The sequence below is a fragment of the Vespula pensylvanica genome, chromosome 3 (assembly GCF_014466175.1).
Source record: "Vespula pensylvanica isolate Volc-1 chromosome 3, ASM1446617v1, whole genome shotgun sequence".
Classification (NCBI taxonomy): Eukaryota; Metazoa; Arthropoda; class Insecta; order Hymenoptera; family Vespidae; genus Vespula; species Vespula pensylvanica.
This window is the reverse complement of record NC_057687.1, coordinates 8881676-8902946: the sequence shown is the minus strand read 5'-3', so window position 1 is coordinate 8902946 and position 21271 is coordinate 8881676. Positions and strand designations below refer to the sequence as shown.

The following is a 21271-nucleotide window of genomic DNA, read 5'->3' as shown; positions in this document are numbered from 1 at the left end:
AAAAAAAAAGAAAGAAAGAAAGAAAGAAAAAGTAACACCAAAACAAAATATAAACATTTCATTATTTTTCTTTTGATTTTACGAGTGGATCTTTTTATGTTGTCTGGAAGCAAAAAAGAAAAAGAAAAGAAAAAAGTACAAAAAAAGAAAATAAATTCCAAAAGGTAAGCGGCGAGGTATAATACGAACGTGATGGTAATCAACGTAATACGTGTAACTTTTAAAAAGATGCTTCTATAGTTTGGATAATATGTCCCTCTCGATCAAACAAAAGCTTATTTGTTTGATCGTATGCGGTATGTAATAATAATAGCTATATTTTATATCCACAAAGGCAATGGCCACGGGCACGTGCGTCAATGATTCTGTTATGCCAAACGGACGGACTCTCAATTAGAAATACGTGCGATGATTTTAATTAATCGAAATGTGTCTGTTACCAAAAAAAAAAGAATAAAAAAAAAAAAAGAAAAAAGTCTTCCATCTTCTCTCGAACTCCTCTCCAACACCTACCCCCGTTTTTTTCCCTGTTCATAACAATTTGACCTTGAACATACACGGTCTCATCGGATAACGCAACGTTGCTGGCCTTAACTGACCTTGCTTTTTTTGTTCTCTCTCTCTTCTCTTTCTTCCTTCTTTTTTTTATTTTTTTTTGCTCGTTTGTTACACTCGTCTATGTATTTATTAATTTCTTTCTTTTCCCTTTCGTTTCTTTCATCTTAATTTTCAATATCATTCGATCAATTTAACGATATTTCGTAAACGACCAATTGTTTCATTGTCGTGAATTCTTTTTTTTTTCTTTTTTTTTTTTTTTAATCTTTGTTCCTTTCTTCCTCTAATAAGAAGGACGATTTAGTATCTACATATATATACGTATACTTATACGAAATATTTCTCGTGTACGTTCTTCGATTACACCATATTTCTTTTATAATTTAAAACGAGTCCTAACCTTGACTCAATTTCCATTGAACGAGTACGATTCTCTTACGTAGTTGATTTTAAGTTCGAAGCTTGGGTCATAAGTATGCGTTCGGTGACACCAACCAAAAACCACGACCTTCTATCCGATTTCGTCGTACTGTATATAAATATATACATACTCAATGTATTTCAAATGTCCGATAGATTCATTTACCTTCATAACAATACATAAATACTTTTAACTGTACATATACGTACATGTATGACCGATTTCTATTATTTTATTTTTTACATTTATCTTTTACTTTTATTTTTTACTTTTATTTTTATTATAACTAACGCGATAGGGATGACTTTAGTTAAGAAAAATAATTCTCGAAAATTTGAAGATGATAAAAATATCAATCGTCGTGTGTACGTGTGTGAGTGTGTTAAATCTTGTGATCTTGCGATTTGTTTAGATTTTTTTATTTTATTCAATTTTTTCATACGATTAATATTTATCTTGATATTTAAATTGTGTTTTTAATATTTAACAGAATACTTTCATTTCTTTTTTATTTTGTTCATTAATTAATTTAATTCTATATAATCATTTCAAATTTGATTATTTACTCGCTATTGTACTTTCTTTATTTCTCTTTAAAAAAAAAAAAAAAAAAAAAAAAAAAATGATTTTTATTAATGTATACTTATGTTAAATTGAATTTGTTTTTTATCTATAATGATTGAATATTTAAATGTTTCTTTTTTTTTAATTTGTCTTATGTTGCAAATCATCAGATTTAATTCTTTTACAAAGATAATAGAATTATTTAATTTCTCGTTCCTCTTTGTTTCGCTTTTATTTTCTTTCTTCTTTTTCCTTTCAAATAAATTTTTCTTGCACATGTTCAAATCGTTCCAACTAACAATTGGCTGATTTTCTTTCGCATGTCGATGCCACTTTAGGAATAAAAATTTCTTTAAAGGATAATACGATCAAGAGAGATCCATTCATGGGCAATTTGTGATACGTAATTCTTACACGATTACGTGGCAAAGGGATCGCAATTTCTTTTTTTTTTTTTGGTATGAAACATAAAATAACGAGAACAATGATAGCCAATAACATTAAATTACATAAGTGACGGTCTTTTTTTGTATGTAAGTAAGTACATAAGTGGATACATACATAGTTGAAAAAAAAAGAAAAAATAAATTATATACGATTTTTGATTTCATTTGATTGCAAAACTCACTTTATCACCTATTATTATTGTTTTATTCAATTGCCATTTACAATCTGATTTACATTAAAAAGATCTGCAATGATTTATATATCAATGAATAATCCGGAAAAAAAACTTTTTATTTGATGCATATCAAATGATTTATGTTATACCAAATATTTCAATTAAATTTTATGATATATATATATATATATATATATATATATATATATATTGTATTGGCCAATAAGTACAGTGTCATAATTTTTATAAATTTGTATTACAAATTAATAAAACCGAATGGATATATCTTTATTTGAAAATATTTGATATCTTATATCCAAATAGATAACACCATAGAATATTTTTCTTTTTTCATTGAAACACTACAATATTTAATATTTAAATGAACGATATTAATATTTTTTCGATTGAAAATTTCATGACATTATTTTTTGACCAATTTGTCATATACTATGTATTTGATTAAGTTTATTTGATTCGTTGGTAAGGTATGTATATATAATACGATTGTATGTACATGTATAACTCGTAACTCTCGAGGAAGCGTTCATTTTCGTTGAAACGTGAAAGCGTGCGAAACTTGAGACAACAATCGATCCTACGTCTAACTTTAAACTGGTTTGGAATATTCTCTTAATCCTCTAACGTCATATATGTTATTTTTTTATTTCCGATATATTTTGTCTCTCTCTCTCTCTCTCTCTCTCTCTCTCTCTCTCTCTTGCTCTTTTTCTCCTTTTTTCTTACTTAAAAAAGCTTTTAGGCTTCTAATTAGATATCTTACGATTTAGGCTTGTAGTTATTTAATTTGAAAAAGGAACTAGCCTATAAAAAGTCTCCGAAGAGATTAATTGACTTTTAAAATTATTTAGGAATTTTTGGCCCACCAAGAAACTTTTAATTCTAATAGTCTTATTTTCATAATTATTTAAATTATTCACAGGAAAGATTGTACAATATGGAGTTGATTATAAATTTTTTTGATCTTTCTTAGAATCGTAAAAAAATTTCCCAATCTTGTTGGTTTACCATCCTCAAAAAAAGAAAAAGAAAAAAAAGAAAGGGAAAAAGATTAGTTTAAAAATAATCTCGAACGAAAGAGATTAATTGATTTTTAAAATCACCTACGAACTATATTTATTTCACTTACTACTTGTTAATAAAGACTTTGCTCGTTAACGTAATTGCAACATTTCATTAATCATCTATTTGCAAAGATCAAAAACGCGGAAAAACATTTAAAAGCGAAGTCTATCACAATGTGAAACAAAAAAAAAATGAATAAAAGAACTTGTACTTAAATAAATTTTTTTTTTTTATTACTACTATAAGTGTCGTTCTTTTTTCTTTTTATTTGTTCGATTGTTCTTTTTTTTATATGCTTTTATAGATAAACGATGAAATATCAAAATAATGAAACTATTTTTATAGAAAACGAATATATTCGCAAATACTTGAGATGAGAGAAGACATACCGTTGATTTTCTCGACAGGATGATGTTGCAGTTTCCGCGTTAGATAAAAAGCATTAGAAACACTACTACAATAACGACGAAGAATGAATGTGACCGTAGGATGTAATCAGTTTTTATTTTTTTTTTTGATGTTTTACGAGCCAGTATGTTCTTTCTAGCGAGACTTATCAAGATTTTTCTTTTTTAATTATTTATTTACTTCTTCATTTTATTTATTTAATATTTATTTTATTACTATTCTTACATTCTCTTTTTTCTTCCAATCGACAAATGAAATTTAATAATCAATTTATAAGCTCACCGTATCGCTAATGAAAACGGCTATTTTCCTTTTATCGAGATATTTATTTTTTTCAAAAGAACATAAAAATCGACAAATATAATTTAAGGAAGAATTTAACGATTTCATGATCGAACATATAAATAAGGACGAATTTATAGATTACTATAACAAGAACATGTACGAATTAAAGACGTTTCTCTTGGAAAAAAAGTTGAGAATTTCACGTCGAAAGATCGTAAGTAAATTCTATTGGATTTACCGTTGCGAGAAGATGGAGACGGTATTGGACAATACTTTAGCGTGTACACTTGGCAAACACTTGCATTTTCCTTTGTACCTTCTAGAAAGTGTATTTCTCTCTTGGTCTTTCACATCGTTCGTTCGTAGCCTTACGACCACATCATCATCGTCGTCATCGTTATCGTCGTCGTCGTCGTCGTCGTCGTCGTCGTCGTCATCGTCATCGTTGTCGTCGTCGATGATTTCTTTGTGAAATTCTTTCAAAGCCATTTGTTTAATGCACAACTAATTAACGCTCCGATGATTTTATCTTACGCTTTAACTACACCGAAGACAATCTCGTAAATAATTTCTTCCTTTATTCATTTTTTTCTTTTCCTTTTTTTCCTTTTCAATTTTTATTTGATATTATAATAGAAGGATGCTTCGTCGTACGTAAAATTACTTATGCACATACATATGTATAAATTTGTAATTACGTATGTATTATACACATAAATATATACAATAAAATTTTTAACTTCGATTCAATTCAAATCCAAAAATGAAAGACAATTTCTGATATCGATGATATGTACTTATATATGTATATACTTATGTATGTATGTTACTCATCTTTATACCTTATTGTAAACTCAATAAACTTATAAGCTCGAGAGGTGAAAGCGAGCCACTGATGCCAATACTACACGGATAACTCTGAAGATTTTAATACGTCTTCTTTATTTAATGCTACGCCAACGAGAGAATCAGACTCTGACCATTCAAAATGAAATGAAATTATCTTTATATTAATTTTTACTTAACACGTGCTAATACATCGAACAAATAAATTATCTTACGACATAAAATAATATTCTATTCTTCCTTCTTTTTTCTATCTCTCTCTCTCTCTCTCTTTTTCTAATTAATTATATATTCATTGTTGAAATATTAAAAAAAAATGTATGAACGTATGTATTATAAAAAAAAAAAAATGTGTAAAATGTTATATTAAAATTAATACGTAATTTACGAATTTTTATATACTAATCAATCGTTATACGATATTTTATATAACGTATAAAAATGATTCGATTATAGTTAATATAATATATAATAATAAATTAATAAATAATTATAGATAATTATTTGAAAAAATTCAGATTTATCGATAATAAGAATAAATTTGGTGATAATAGAATCACAATTGAATTTTCTAAAACGAAGATGTGTAAAATAAAACGAATATAAATAAAATTGCAATCACAGATTGAAATGAATCTCTTTCATGATACTTGATTAAAATACACATCGATCTTCGTTATGTTCGACTCGGATATTCGGAGTTGAAGATTTGGCCATCATCCGATACTTTCAAATCTCCTCCGGCATATCCTGTAGATTAGTTAATTTTATAAAATTTATTCGTTTATATAATATATATATATATATATATATATATATATATATATATTCACGTGTATAAAAGAGAAATTTTCTTTGCGTCAATATAATTGATATTTTCAGAATATATTAAAAAAACATAAAAATAATCACGCAAAACAAATTATTTTATTCATTTGACCGATTAGTAGTAGGATTCTCGTATTAAAATTTTTATCGTACAGAAAAAAAAAAGAAACGAAAAACAAATGTCGATACTTCGGTCGAAATTTTCACAAACGAATTTATTAAAAAATGTTTAACGAAAAAAAAAAAGAAAAAGAGAAAAGAAGAAAAAGAAAGAAAGAAAGAAAAACTATGACATTCAAATTGTTAATATAATAATGATTAAATAATATTATTATCTTTGTTTCTTTGTTTTTACGACACGATTATAAAAAAATATACGAGAGTTTCTGATCATGAAAACTCTTCACGAAGATTTCTAGAAATTCTATGGCGTCTAACGAAACTAGGCTACTTAAGATCATTGGATAAAGATCTACGGTATTGTTTACGGTATCTTTATGACGATCAAGATCTAAAACTTTCTTCGCGTAATCAACTAACGATAATATATAAAAAGAAAAAGAATCTCATTTAAAAGTCGTTAAAGGAACTTACGAAAGACTCTATTTCAGGGATTTCCATTTCCAAATCGAAATACACGATTTTAAACCCGGTTGTCCTTTCGATTCGTATACACACACACACACACACACACATATCACATGTAAGTATCCAAATATATAGTGTAGTAAACGATATTACCTCTCACTTACGCGCGTTTATGCAATCGATCGAAACGTGCACACAGGGCATCGATGTTAGTATCGAAATAATATATATATATATATAAAAAAAAAGATAAATCTCAAAGAAAAAAAATCGAAGCAAAAAGAACAGGACAAACTTGTAAAAAAGAAAGGAAAAAAATTCATTAATATTCGTAATCATTAAGATTACGTTCGATTACGTTTTTAACGTGGATCAAAGAATTTTTTTTTTCTTTTTATACTTCTTTTTTTTTTGAACACTTTTCTAACACTTACCTTCCGATCATTGATCCTATTTTTTTCTGCTATCCTTTTCTTATTTCCTTATAATCTTCGGCCGTGACAGTGTCTCCTTTCTTTTTTCCTTCTCTTTTTTTTTCCTTTCTTTCTCGGACGTTCACAGTAATAATGAAAATGAATACACCAGAAATCAAAAGGATTTGTAACACGAGAGCGTTCGAACGTTATAATCCTTGAAGGAATTCTTCATCGATGTTATGTTCGTTTTCATCAACGATTTACTCAAACGATCAATATACATACATATGTATATCGTTGTGAGAAAAAAAATAGGAGAAATATTTTTCTATTAAAAAAAATATATATCTCTTCGTTTGATGTTTTTCTTTTCTTCAAGCGGTCACACAGGAAAATACATAAGTACACTGTGTGTAAAACGACATTTAAAAAAAATTAAAAAGCGCCGTTAGAATATCGTTATCGTCACCGACTATTTAAGAGATTTAACAGAACGATTTTATAAAAACTGATTAGTTCTTGTAATATAAACCGGGAGAGAGGAAAAAAAGGAAAGTACAGTAGCAAATACGAATATTCGTTTTTACAAATGTGCAATTAGCGTGTGTTCGTTTGCGTATACAATCTGACAACACCAATATAATCTCTCTTTTTCGATGCCCCACACTTCTAATACCTCTTGCTCTTGCTTAGAAAACTAATTTTAACTCTCCTATGGAGAGTAGAGTAGTCTTCGAAAATAAAAATCGCGCACGAAGAAACCCGTTGGAATCGCAATTGGGGGTTGATTAAATTTCTTTTTTAAACGAAGACGTGAATTTTTTTTTATTTTTTCTCTACTTCAATCCTTGTTATTTTTTTCTTCTTCCTCTTTTCGGAGAACCGATGAACCGATATACACAGACAAACAAATAGACGAACAAACGAAAAGAGAGAGAGAGAGAGAGAGAGTATGTTACAAGTAGTCGCGATCCGTGCCGATGTACGATTCTATACGAACTAACGAATTATTAAAACGCGACGCCGTTCTGCGTACACTTTCTCTCTCTCTGCTTGCTTGCTTGCTTACCAGTCTATCTACCTGCTGACTACCTCCCTGCCTACTTGCCATCGATTCTTAGGGTGGGAGATGAAATCCCCCTCCTCACCTTCATTCAGCATCCTTTCGAGATTCTCTCCCTCCCCACTCTCTCTCTCTCTCTCTCTCTTTCTCTCTCTCTCTCTCTATATCTATCATTGACACTCTCTCTCTCTCTCTCTCTCTCTCTCTCTCTCTCTCTCTCTCTCTCTCTCTCTATGTCTACCACTCACTCTCTCTCTCTCCCTCTCTCTCTCCCTGTCTCTCCCTCTCATTCCATCTCCCTCTCTGCGTCTACCTCTCTCCCTCTCTCCCTCTCTCTCTGTATGTCTATCTCTCTCTATGTGTCTACCTCTCTTTCTTTCCGTGCCTATCTCTCTCCTTCTCTCTCTCTCTCTCTCTCTCTCTGTGTATGTATGTGTCTATTTCTCTCTCTTTCTCTCTCTTTCTGTATATCTACCTCTCCCTCTCGCACCCCTAATAAATTGCTATCTATATTTCTTGCTTCTTGTTTTTCTTTTCTTCATATCTTTCTATATCTTTTTCCTTCTCTTTCTCTTCGTTTCTTTTTTCGTTGTTTTTCATTTCTTTTTCCCACTTTTTTAATTCCTTCCATAAGTATTAATTCAAATGTACCAATGTAATACTAGTTATGCATATTAGCGTATGAATTTTTCTGTCTGCATCGTCGATCTATTTTACATAGATTAGATGTGTGATATCGATCGATATACGGTGCTTCGATTTATCTTTCATTTCAATTGAATCATTTTTGTTTTTTGGTGTGATAATGTCATCTGTTTGTTCTTTGGTTTTATTAAATGTAATTGTTAAATGTAATTGTTTTGAAGGACTTTCTTAAAGGTACTTTCTTAAAGGAGAGTTTCTATGAATTCTGTGAGAATATGTATCATGCAGCGATATATATATATATATATATATATATATATATATATATGTATGTATGTATGTATCTTTCTCTCTTCCCTTTTTTCAATACTTTTTTCTTCCACCATTTTCATTCTTCTTTGAACCTTCCACTCGCTCCTTCGAAGTCGGTGGATTAACGATCTTGCAAGATCGACGACTTTCGAGACTTCTTGTGTCAGTGGTAACAGGTAATACGTCAGAATGAGCACGTTCGAAGCAAACAGGTCATGATCTTGGAACTTCTTTCTTGGAAAACTTACATTACGATATTCAATATAGACACACATATACACCCACATACAATTTCACGATTGGTTTTAACAATATTGCAAATCACATCCCACCTTTGTCTCTTTCCAGCATTCTTTCTCCGAAATTTTCATACTTATCGAAAAAACTAAATTTAGTCAAACGACCTTGAATAAATACGATCATTATTGCTGGATAATACAAGTTATTTCTCCTTTGAAAACAGAAATATATATATATATATATATATATATATATATATTGAAAGAATAAATTTATTTCAATGTTTTTGAATAAATACAATTTTTACCGATATTATGAATTATTTTTTTTTTCTTTAAAATATGAATGTTTATAAAAAGAACAAGTTTATTGCAATTACTTGAAGAAATGTAATTTCTATTTTTCGATAATACATATCGCCACTCTTTGCCTCCCAAAAATGTTTATATTTATGAAAAAAAAAAAAAGTAATAAAAACAAAGAAAAAAGGAAATCACAATCATTTATTTCGATGTCATCGAAGAAGTACTATTTTTATTGTTCGGTAGAATACAATTATTTTCCTTTTTCAAAAAAATATTTATACTTATTAGAACAAAAAAAATATTCATTTCAATGTCATTGAACAATAAAATATTCGAACGAATCAAAGAGTGGAACATTTTTCATCGCTTTAATATTTAAGTTGTGTTGTTATGTTCGACGAGAAAAGATATGTTTCCTCTTTCAATTTGTAAATCTAATACGTTTTTAAGAAAAAGAATTTTTTATATTTTTATTCAAATTTTTTTCCACAAAAGCTGGTCAAAAATGTAATGAATGAATAGAAAGACGAAGAGAGAGAGAGAGAGAGAGAGAGAGAGAGAGAGAGAGAGAGAGAGAGAGAGAGAGAGAGAGAGAGAGAGAGAGAGAGAGAGAGAGAGAGAGAGAGAGAGAGAGAGAGAAACACTGATAATAAATATATTATGCAAAAAATAAATATATAAGTACATAAATACATATATATCCTCGTTTGAGGATAATCACTGTGACGAAAGATTTGTATTAGAATAATCTCTGTACATATAACTACATATATGTATACACCCCTATATATATATATATATATGAATATAGTATAGTATATATATACTATAATATGTATGTATACTCATGTATATATATATATATATATAGATGATGTGTAAAATGCTTGTGAATATTTTCTTAACAAATGTTACCTTGTATGGTATTGATAAGATTACGTGGAATTTCTTGGTAAGAAATATGAGCTTTTTTCTTTTTCTTTTCCTTTTTTTATTGTTTATTTTTGTCAGCATTTATCGTAATACATGTGTGTGTGGGTGTGTTATGTGTTTGAAATATGACAAAGCACATTTCTCTTTTCTTTCGAATTGGCATTTAGATATTAACATAAGAACAAGAAAAAAATAAAAAAGAATACATGAAAAGATCAAAAAACAAAAAAAAATAGAAAAGAAAAGAAAAGAAAAGAAAAAATTCTGCATTTCTGTCAAAAATTTCAATTCTCGTATTTATTATTTTTCTTTACACCTTCCTAACTTCTTTCCCTGTGACCTTCAAATCTTTTTCATTTTATTTTTCTTTTTTTATCTTTTCTTTCGTTTTCTGATTACGTCGGTAAAGATGAAGAAAAGATGAAGCTTAGGAAAAAAAGGTTGTTAAAATTATAAGATGACATTTCTCTATCGTTTTTACGATCGATGATGGAAAAACGAATTGTTGGTCTTACGTTGACAATATGTTAACATTTCATTGACCTATATTCCGTAAGTCACATAATTGCGATCAATGTCAATGTAAATTTTATAATAAGACGAAAAAAAAGGATAAAGAAAAGCAAATAAAGCGAAAAAAGAATACAAAGAAGATCTGATTTGAATCGAGGACTTTGATCTTACACATATACACATACACGCACATATTTATATATGTGTATATATATATATATGTATATGTATATATACACACACAGTATATATATACGCGTATTCATTCGTTGAAAATGAATCTGAGACTATGAATAAATCATATAATTGTGAATCATGTAATTGGAATCATAACAATATCAACGATATAATAAGTTAGAAAAAGAAAATAATAAATAAAAATCGATAGATAAATATATAAGAAAATAAAAAATAAAAAATAAAATAAAATTTGAATAAAATCAAGGGACTTTTTTTTTACACGAGCACATCCACACACGAACATTTACGCACATGTGTGTAAATATATACACATTACACACCTATACCTACTCATTTGTTAAAAATTAATCTCAGTCATTGAATAAATCCAACATGAAATTTCATGGCTGATGAGTTTGTTTATTAACGGGTCGCATATTTACCATGTTACTTTTGCGGGTTTCTTTTTTCTTTCTTTTTTTTTTTTTTTTTCTTTTTCTCAAACAATAATGCTAGTTCATACTTATAAGCATTCACATAAGACATTAGCTAGAATATCATAGTAATGCTAATAGACTAGTTGCTAACGTTTCTGTTGAGGAAGGAAACGGACTACGTAATGCATAGTCTCTAACTAGAAGAGAAGGCGAGTATTAAATCTGAATATAGTATGTGCAGATACTTTACTTTTGTTATTCATGTTAGAGAGAAAAAAAGAAAGAAAGAGAGAGAGAGAGAGACATACATATTTATGTATGTATATATGTGCGTATTTATTTAAATGAACTAGTAATTCATATTCCTTCTTGAGCAGATAACTTTTAATGACGTCATAGAATTAAAAGAATATACATTTGTTTCTTTTTTTCTTTTTTTTTTTTTTAGAGAATACAAAATTCTGTATTACTGCATTGTTAATTTTGTATATATATATATATGTATATATACATATATAAATTTTTTTTATAATATAAAATATAAAACACAAAATTTCTTTTTTTATAAATAATGCAAAATTTTTGATTTATCAATTTTATGTATACACATATATACGCATCTTTTTTATAATATAACAATACAAAGAAGGCATCAATTTATAAAAGATATTTATTGTAAAATTTAATTTCGTGCTACCTATTAGAGCTTTAACTTTCAATGTTTTGTAAAAATTTCTTTATCTGAAATATATGATATGGTATTAATGATTCATATATAAACTTTAAGAGAGAAAGAGAGAATTTAAAAAAGAAAAATTTATTGTCATTTCCATATTATAAATATTTTTTATATGAATTAATTAATACTTTTTTTTTTAACAGAACACTTCTAATCGACTAATCCAAAACTTATAAAAATATTTGTTATTGCACTAAACTCAATGTATTTCTTTTTCTTTTCTATCATTTATTATTATATTATATACTGTATCTAGATACGTATTGTTATTTTTAAATTAATTAATTAATTCTGTATCTTGAGTAAATTACTTTTGTTTTAACTAGTTTGTTATTTCATAAAATTAGAAATACGCTTTTTATTATATTAAGTTAGATATTCTTTCTCTTTATATCATTCAGATCTTATATATCATTTATACAGATATTTGCCGTAATCTTTTTTTAATTAATTACTTAATTTTCTTTTTGAAATAAAAAATATTCAATTGTATCATGAAAACAGAAGTAAGTTTGTTGTATAATAAAGAGTATTAAAGTTAAATTATTTTATCATTTATTAATCACATATATACGTATATGTGTATACATATGTGTATATGCGTATATACGTAACCACATGTTAATAGTTATTTTTCAAAACACATACACACCTACACATATATATTATATTTCTTTTTTTTTAATATATAAAAATTCTAAATTATTAATAAAATTAATAAAACATATATGAATAAATATATTGGAATAATTAATTGATTTATCGATATAACCCGTTAAAGAGATAGAGACCTTCGTCCTTCATAGTCATTAGAAGTCTCGATGTCACCGTCGATCGTCGCTTCGAGGATTCCCGAGCGATCGATAGGTAGCTTCATTTCAGGTCAAGAAGTAGCGACCATAACAGTGGTCAAGACGGTCTGCACTTTCCCTAACATTGCACAACGTGGTTACTGGTACACTGACGTAACCGAAAGTCTGATTAAATAACGTCGAATTATTCACCCCCATATATATATATATATATATATATATATATATAATATATATATATATATATATTTGTATTTTCATTTTTTATAATTTCTTTTTTGTCATCATTAACCTTATTTCAAATTTATTTCGATGAAGAATTTCTATCGTTGAAAATTGTATATGATTTATAACGTAGATATGCATCATATATAATGAAAATTAATATAATATATGTATATAGGTATACTTATAAAATGTCAATGAAATAGAAAGAAATTATTCGTTTTACGAATAATCGAACGAAAGGAAAATCGAATATATTGGTTGAACATGTACCATTGTAAAATGGCGAAACTAATATTTAACTACTAGCGATTTGGTTCAAGGTTTAGAGCCCTCGAATGAAGCCCGATTACTGTCTTTTATCTTCTCGACAGATTTCTTGACGTAATAAGATACAACATCCTGTATATATATAACGAGAGAATTGCTGCTATCTGTCGATAATATACAACGACCTCCGATTTTTCTTTTTTCTTTTTTCTTTTTTTTGATACGTATAACAAAATTTTTATCTAGTTATTCTTCCTTTTCTTTTTTTTATGAAATTTCACTCGAAATTTATTTACCGAAAAAAACAAATAGATGAGAGAATCACGCGTTACGTTTATCAAATTCTTGTTCGTTTTATTAATTTTTTTTTTTTTTATTTTTCTCATGACACCAATTTTTTCCTGTCAATATTAAAATCTTTAATTACGCATTGTTATTTATTTTTGACATATTGCAAAAATTTTGCAAATATTCCTCAAACATTTGTTTATACTTTTCAAATATTTTTTTTTCGCTTAAAAAAAAAATATTGTTTCAATTGTTAACACGTAACGTATACACGTAATGTATAATAAATATCATCGACGTAAAAGAAAATTTTAGATATCACATTTGGCATGGTGTTAATTAAAATTTTTTTTATAATCCGTAGATATTTTTATGATTGAAAAAAAGATCAGATTCAGTATGCATTTCACGAAATTTACTTCGTGGAAGATATTTTCGTACCGAAGAAAAACAGACTGAAATACAGACCGAAATAACCAACGTTATTGTTTCTTCATTCTCCTCCTTTACTTTCTACGCAAACAAATGATTATATATACACGCACATGCACATATAAACGGACACACATAAGCAAATATTGATGTAAGAATTTTTAATGATTTTCATGTTTTTTTTTGATTATTCCAAAATATTTATCACTTACAATCAATCTCAACTTTACGTGTGAACGTGACTCTAGATACAATTTTTGAGTTTTACTAATAATAAAAAGATGGAGTACGTGCGAGAAATTAGAAATAATAACTTTGATTTTGAAATTCTTTTTGATTGATAACAAATGAACTTTGAAAATGACCTATATAAGATCGAATTTATATATATATGTATATATGTATATATATAGTACCAATGCGATAACTATAGTTTTTAATATACATCTATTTATCTATTATTTTATTTAATTCTATTTTATTTAAAAACTAAATAATTACAATATTGAATTTATATATATAATTTATTTTTTTAATAAATTATATATTTATTTAGTATAAATTATATATTAAATTATATATTATTTTTTTAGTAAATTATATATTTATTTATTATATTTATACAATGTAATAAATAAATATATAATATACATACATATAAATTTGTTATATTATAATATATATATACATTATAATTATATATATAATTATAATTACAATTATATCGTATCAATTTTATATTAATTATTGATTAATTATATAGACAGACAGAAAAAATATTATACTATAAAATCTATATAATATATAAATACTTAATAAAACTCGTTTGAATAATTAAAACTTGAACTGAGCGGAAACATAAAAACTAGTTATAAATAAACTTTATCTTACTCAAAAATTAAGTGATTATAATATTTAATTTATATATATACATATAAACATAAACATCTATTGTATTATATTATATACGTATGTAATTATAATTACGTTACATGAATTTTCAATGAATTATTAGTGAAATGTATAAAATATTATATTATCACACTTACGTTTTAAATATTCAATAAAACTCGTTAGAAAAATTATAACTTTAAAGATGGAGTGATAATAAAATAATTTTTACTTTTCACTAATATGATTTGGAAATTTTAAGGATTTCATAAATATCAGATTGAATCGTAATTAATCGTATCGCAGTTATTCGAGTCCGCGAGAAAATGTCACGAAGTTGTACGAGAGAAGGAGACGAAACGGGTCGCTTAGCTATAGCACCAGCAGACGTGAAAGCGGTTGATCCGGCTGCTACTGTTGCCATTGCTGCTAATGTTGCCGTTGCCGTTGTCGATGCTGTTGCTATTGCCGTTGCTAATGCTCTTGCTCTTGCTCTTGCTCTTGCCGAGAATTACGTAAATCCCAGGAAGAACGTTCAAAATGGCTTAGTCGAGTTCTACTTACATCTAATGTGTATTATACAAATTTTTCCTTTTCATAATATTAAAACGTTCCAATAATATTTTCTCTAATAATTCCAATTGAATTGTTTGAAATTAAATTATTTGAAAAAGAAAGGCTAAAATCAAATTTCTAATTAGTGTCGATATTTGATGAAATATTGTTAAACGATATTTAGAAAAATTTATATTTAATCAAACAGAATATACAATTCTTTTAATATATATATATATATATATATATATATATATGTATATATATATATATATGAATAATAATGATAATGATAATGACAGTAATAATAGTAATAATAATAAATCAAAAAGTTATCGAATAACTGTAATACTGATGAATAAAATAGGGTGAATGTACTCTCTGTAAAATAAACATCTAATCTTAGAAGAGATAAATAAGTAAACTCAACTATACATACATACATACGTACATATATATATATATATAATATATATATATATATACAGTCGTATAGATATAAATATAATCAATTACAAGATTTCATTTTATTTTGTTTTACTATAAAATAGATAAATACGAAGATTTCCAACCATTTCTCGTTTTTCCTTTTTCTTTGTAGATATATATCAATACAGTTCGATGCACTAGCAAAAAAAATAGAAAAAGAAAATTGCGCATTGTTTTATCATGACGGTTGCAAAGCACTAAATTAATTTATCATTAATATTCCAAATATAATATTCAAATATAAAATTCAAATTATAATACTATCACGATCGATGAAATTTTTTTTTTATTTTTTTTCAGTATACTTACAATTAGTGTACTTGATAATTAAGCTAATTACGATAATATAAAAATAATAAGACAATTAAGATGATATAAAAATATCGAAATCCATTAAAGCGTAATAAAAATTAAACGACACTTCTTCATTTTTTGTTTCTTTAAAGAATCATTTTATTCGACACGAATAAAAAAGTTTGAGTAAATTTTTACAAATAATGTATCACTACAGAGAGACGGAGAAAGAGAGAGAGAGAGAGGAAAAAACGAAATAAAAATAATGCAAGAGACAGAGATAAAGACAGAGAGATAGAAAGAGAAAAAGAAAGACTTCTTAATACGTATGTTTAATGATAAAAAAATTGTCGAAGAATGACAATCGTTCCATCGAAAATTTTTAAACCTTTTTTCAACATTTACATATATATATATATATATATATATATATATATATATATTTGTTTTGGTCATATCTGTTTCATAGAGTTATTGTCAAAAAATTAATATAATCTGAAGTAAAAGATTAGGTTTTCTTTATATATGTATTTACATATTATACGTTTATATTTGCTGTCTTTATGCATAGGAACCTGTTTTTGAGATTAGATAAAGATAATACGACCTGTATAGCTAGTTAAATAGATATACATATGTATACATGTATCTATTTTTCTGGGATATTTATAATTTTGTTCGAATTCTTTTTTTTTTTTTAATTACTTTCCTTTTCTTGTTGTACTCTTATCAAAGAAAAAAAAACAAACAGAAAGAGACAGAGAAAGAAAAGAAAGATTTTAAATTGATATATTAAACAACTTATTTTAAGGTTTAATTATCGTAGTAATTGATTGAATCAATTATGAAAGTGAACAAAATTTATAATACGACAATGAAAACAATAAAATATAGCGAACGTTTTAAAAATATCTTTGAATACGAACACAAGTGTTTTATACATTCAAATTTGTTTACACAAATATGTATGTATATATATATATATATATATATATATATATATATATATATATATATGTTTTTATAGAGATGATTTTTAGTCGATTAATGCATACCATTAAACTTTGATCTCGCTGAAACGAGAAACGAATAATATATATTTATTTATTTATTTTTTCTTTTTATTATTTTTATTTTTATTTCTATTTTTATTTCTATCATGAGAGGAGATAAATATTTATCCGTCTATGTATGTATATAATATATTATCGTTCGCTTTATTATTTTTTTACTTCTTTTATTACCTTTTCTTTTTTTTTAAATTGGACCATTCAAGATCAACAGGTTTAAATTTAGTAAATAGAATTTTAATTACACGCGTACACATACACACACATACACACATATTGAATTAACATTAAAACGAACAGAAATGTACATACGTAACAATGATGGATAATTATAAATTAGTATATTTTTTCTTTGTCAATGAATCGTCTTTTGAAAATTTTCTTGAGAAAAATATTTTTAACAATTTTGAAAGATCGTATGTATATCGTAGTATCTTATGTATATGAAGTTACCAACAATTATATTGAATAAAACATACCAATTGATGCTCAGTGTCATTCTCTGTCTCAATGTCAATTTTCTCTCTCTTTTTTTCTCAACCTTTGCTCGACGTTTTTTTGATATATATATATATATATCAAAAATATTCGTCTTTTTTCTTTCTTTTCCTTTTAACCAATTATGCATTCACATACTTACATATCTACAATAAAAAGGGTTTTCGAACGTAAATGATCGACCTTCGGAACAAGATTTACAAACGTTGATGTCAATGAAGAAAAAAACCAAAAAATATCAATTAAGGAAGAAAGCCGCGATTGATGATGTCGATGATAAAAACATTCCAATTAATTTTTCTATCTTTGTTTTTTCGTTTGTTTCTCTGTTTTTCTTTTCTACTTCGTTAATTCTTCAATGCAGTTTTTCATTATGCAGACATTTTTTAGATTACGTTTGGTAAAAACTCAATGACGTCATTCAACGTTCGAAAAAATCTCACTCGTCAATAGCTTTATACTTATCGATAAATAGATTCCACCTATAATAGAGACAATAAATACAATGGAAAGTATTGTTGAGTGAGACATCTGTTCTTTTTATTCACTCGATCTTATCGTAAAAAAAAAGTAAAAAAAAAAGAAGAAAAGAAAAAATTAACAGCTTCGAAGGTAACTCCCACGGTCTCTACATTATCGACAGAATTTTATATATTAAACGTTCATTTCAATATGATATCATCTCATTTTTTATTTTCTTTATACGGTAACTGATATGATAAATTCGACTCTACATTATCGACAAAATTTTTATATCAAGTTCTTATTTGTAGTATATTCTTGTTTCTTTGATTTCTCTCTTTTTTTTTCTTTTTTAAATTGGTTAAGTAAGTTTTCTATGATGATATTAAATTAAAGATGTTTCTCGTAATTTTTCTAACACATTCACGTATGAATCTTTTAAAAATTTATATTATTAGAAAAACAACAAATAAATAAAGTATTATAAAATGCTTCGTATATTATTTTTATGTTCTTTTATCGTATGAGTAAACGTTTTCATTGGTGCAACAATAATATTTTCACGGTAACATTTTATGTTAAGTGTTTTAAGATTGAATAGCATATATAGTGCCATCTCTCGGAATATTAAGGAACTCTGTCTTATGAAATTATAATCATCGGTAAAACGCATATCAATCGTACCAACAAACAATCGTTGTCAAGTATACATGGAGTAGTGAAAGATTGCTTATTATTAAACGATTAAACTACGCGTGATATTACACAAATTCGTAACATTCATTTTCAACCTTGCATGTATAAATCTATATTTTAATATCATAATTATTATTACTGGAGAAATATTTCATCACAATCATTTGAACTTATATGTGGGTATACTTACGTATGTATAAAAAAAAATGTTTATACATATAAAAACAATAAAAAAAAAAAAAGAAAAAAAAATCAATTTTGCATAATAAAATGGTGATCACGTATAAAGATACATTATGTAAAGAACTATTAATTACAAAAAATTATTCTGATCTCTTTTTTTTCATTTTTTAATAGAGGATACATAAATATACATATATACATATATTAATTAGTTTCATAAATGAAGCATGCATATGTATGTTTGTCGGACGAACTATCCTTTCACTGAATCTACATATGGCACGATCTAGTAAACTGTAAACTTATTCATCAGAGTTGTTGGTCACTGCCGACGACCACTTTCACGTGCAGTTACGAACACGATTCTGTATTAAAAGGCATGCGTAGCCAGTCACACAATTAGATTCGCGAGAATTTAAATTCAATGTTGATTCGATGTTGTTTTCTATGATTTTTCTTCCGAGTTCAATAATAATCATGCTTTATCCTTCGCCTCGTTTTATCATTTTTATTTTTTATTTTTTTATTGTTTTTTTATTCTTTTTTTTGTTTTTTATAGATTATGTAATCCAAAAAGAACCGGTATTAGATTCAAATTTTATTTATTAGTCTCTAACGAACGTAAATACAAATGTAAAATGATATAAATTACGAACGAAATAAACTCGCTTGTCTTCCTTCGTTATTTTTTTTTCTGTTTTCTTTTTTCTTTTTTATAGGTCACGCAGTCCAAAAGAATCTTGTTAGATTCAAAAACAAAAAAAATAATAAACAGAAAAAGAAAAAAATGATTTCGTTTCTATAACAAATGTAAATAATAAATATATCGGATAATATTCATTAGAAATGAATAAATTCGAAATGGGAGGACACATTGATTAAATAAAATTAATAATTACGTGTTAACGCCTTTGTAGGCATTTTTAATTATTTTCAAAGAAACGATTATGGTCGTCCCCGACCGTAAGTTTATCGTTTAACATAAAATAAAAATTTGTATTCAAGACAAATTCATAGATTCTCATTGTGTACCGCTCACGTTCTTACAATTATGATTAGTAAACCTTGAAAAGTATATACAACAAATAAACGAGGTTTGTCATAAAAGAAAAAAAAAAAGAGAAAAGAAAAAAAAGAATTCGCGATGAACAGTCGAATGTTCAAGGATCATTTTTTCTTTTTCTTTTCTTTTTTTTTTCCATTAAATTATTCGACTACAGCCTCGCCAATTTCAATATCGTACTAGAGAGAGAAAAAATATAAGAAAAAATTGTTTTCAATAGTTCTCGATTGAAATTTTGTTTTTTTTTTTAATTTCACTCTATCACACGATAAGAAAAATATGATCGTTTTAAAACAACTCACTTTGTTATTCCGTCGCTCCAGCTGAACATCTTCTTAATCTTTTCTCGTTGTTTAGTTTCATCCTTGTTAGAGTCCATCATTTTTCTCGCTTCTTCTTCACTTCTTGATTTTATCGTTGTTATTATGTTGATACTTCTTTTATTTTCGGGTTCTTCTCCTTTTAAAACTAAACACCGTTAAACTGAAAGAAACTTTCACGCGCGAAAATTTCGATGATCGAATTTCAATGCCGACACATTTTTTCTTCTTTTTTTTTTCTTTTTTCTTCTCTCTCTCTCTCTCTCTCTCTCTCTTTTTCTTTTTTTCTGTGTTTCTCTTTTTAATCCACTTCCGACTTTTTTCTAGGATCGAATCAACTTTTTCCAAGTATGGCACTGAAAAAAAAAAGAAAAACAAATCATTATCAAATCACTTTAATTGCCCTAATCACATTTTTTTTATTATTTGTTACAATCTATATCTTCGTTTTTTAATTTTTTTTTATTTTCTTATTTCTTTTTTTTTTTATATATATATAGTCATCAAAATCACGATTGAAGAATGTTATACCAAAAGTTGGAGGTTTATTTGCATTGATTATTATTATTAAAAAAAAAAAAGAAAGAAAAGGAAACTACACTGATAAGAACGAGTTAATCCTTTGGAATACTTTTTTTCTCTGTTCTTTCGTTTCTCGATATACATATGTATAAATTAACATAGCAAGTCAAAAATTTTCCAAACATCTTATTTTTAATTGCCAGATTATTTGG

At 26.5% G+C, this 21271-nt stretch overlaps 1 protein-coding gene across 2 annotated transcripts in view; it reads right to left on the bottom strand.

Moving 5' to 3' along the window:
* Positions 1-20791, bottom strand: part of LOC122627930 (ABC transporter G family member 23) — a 39379-nt gene extending 18588 nt beyond the window's left edge. Inside the window, exon 1 of one of the 2 annotated variants that reach the window (XM_043809592.1) lies at positions 20520-20791. In XM_043809592.1, coding sequence (XP_043665527.1) covers positions 20520-20599 — 80 coding nt within the window. In that variant the 5' untranslated portion in view covers positions 20600-20791. Of the gene's footprint in view, positions 1-6640; positions 7461-20519 lie in introns of those variants that run through there. The other variant, XM_043809593.1, reaches the window with a different exon arrangement.
* Between the last annotated feature and the right edge of the window lie 480 nt (positions 20792-21271).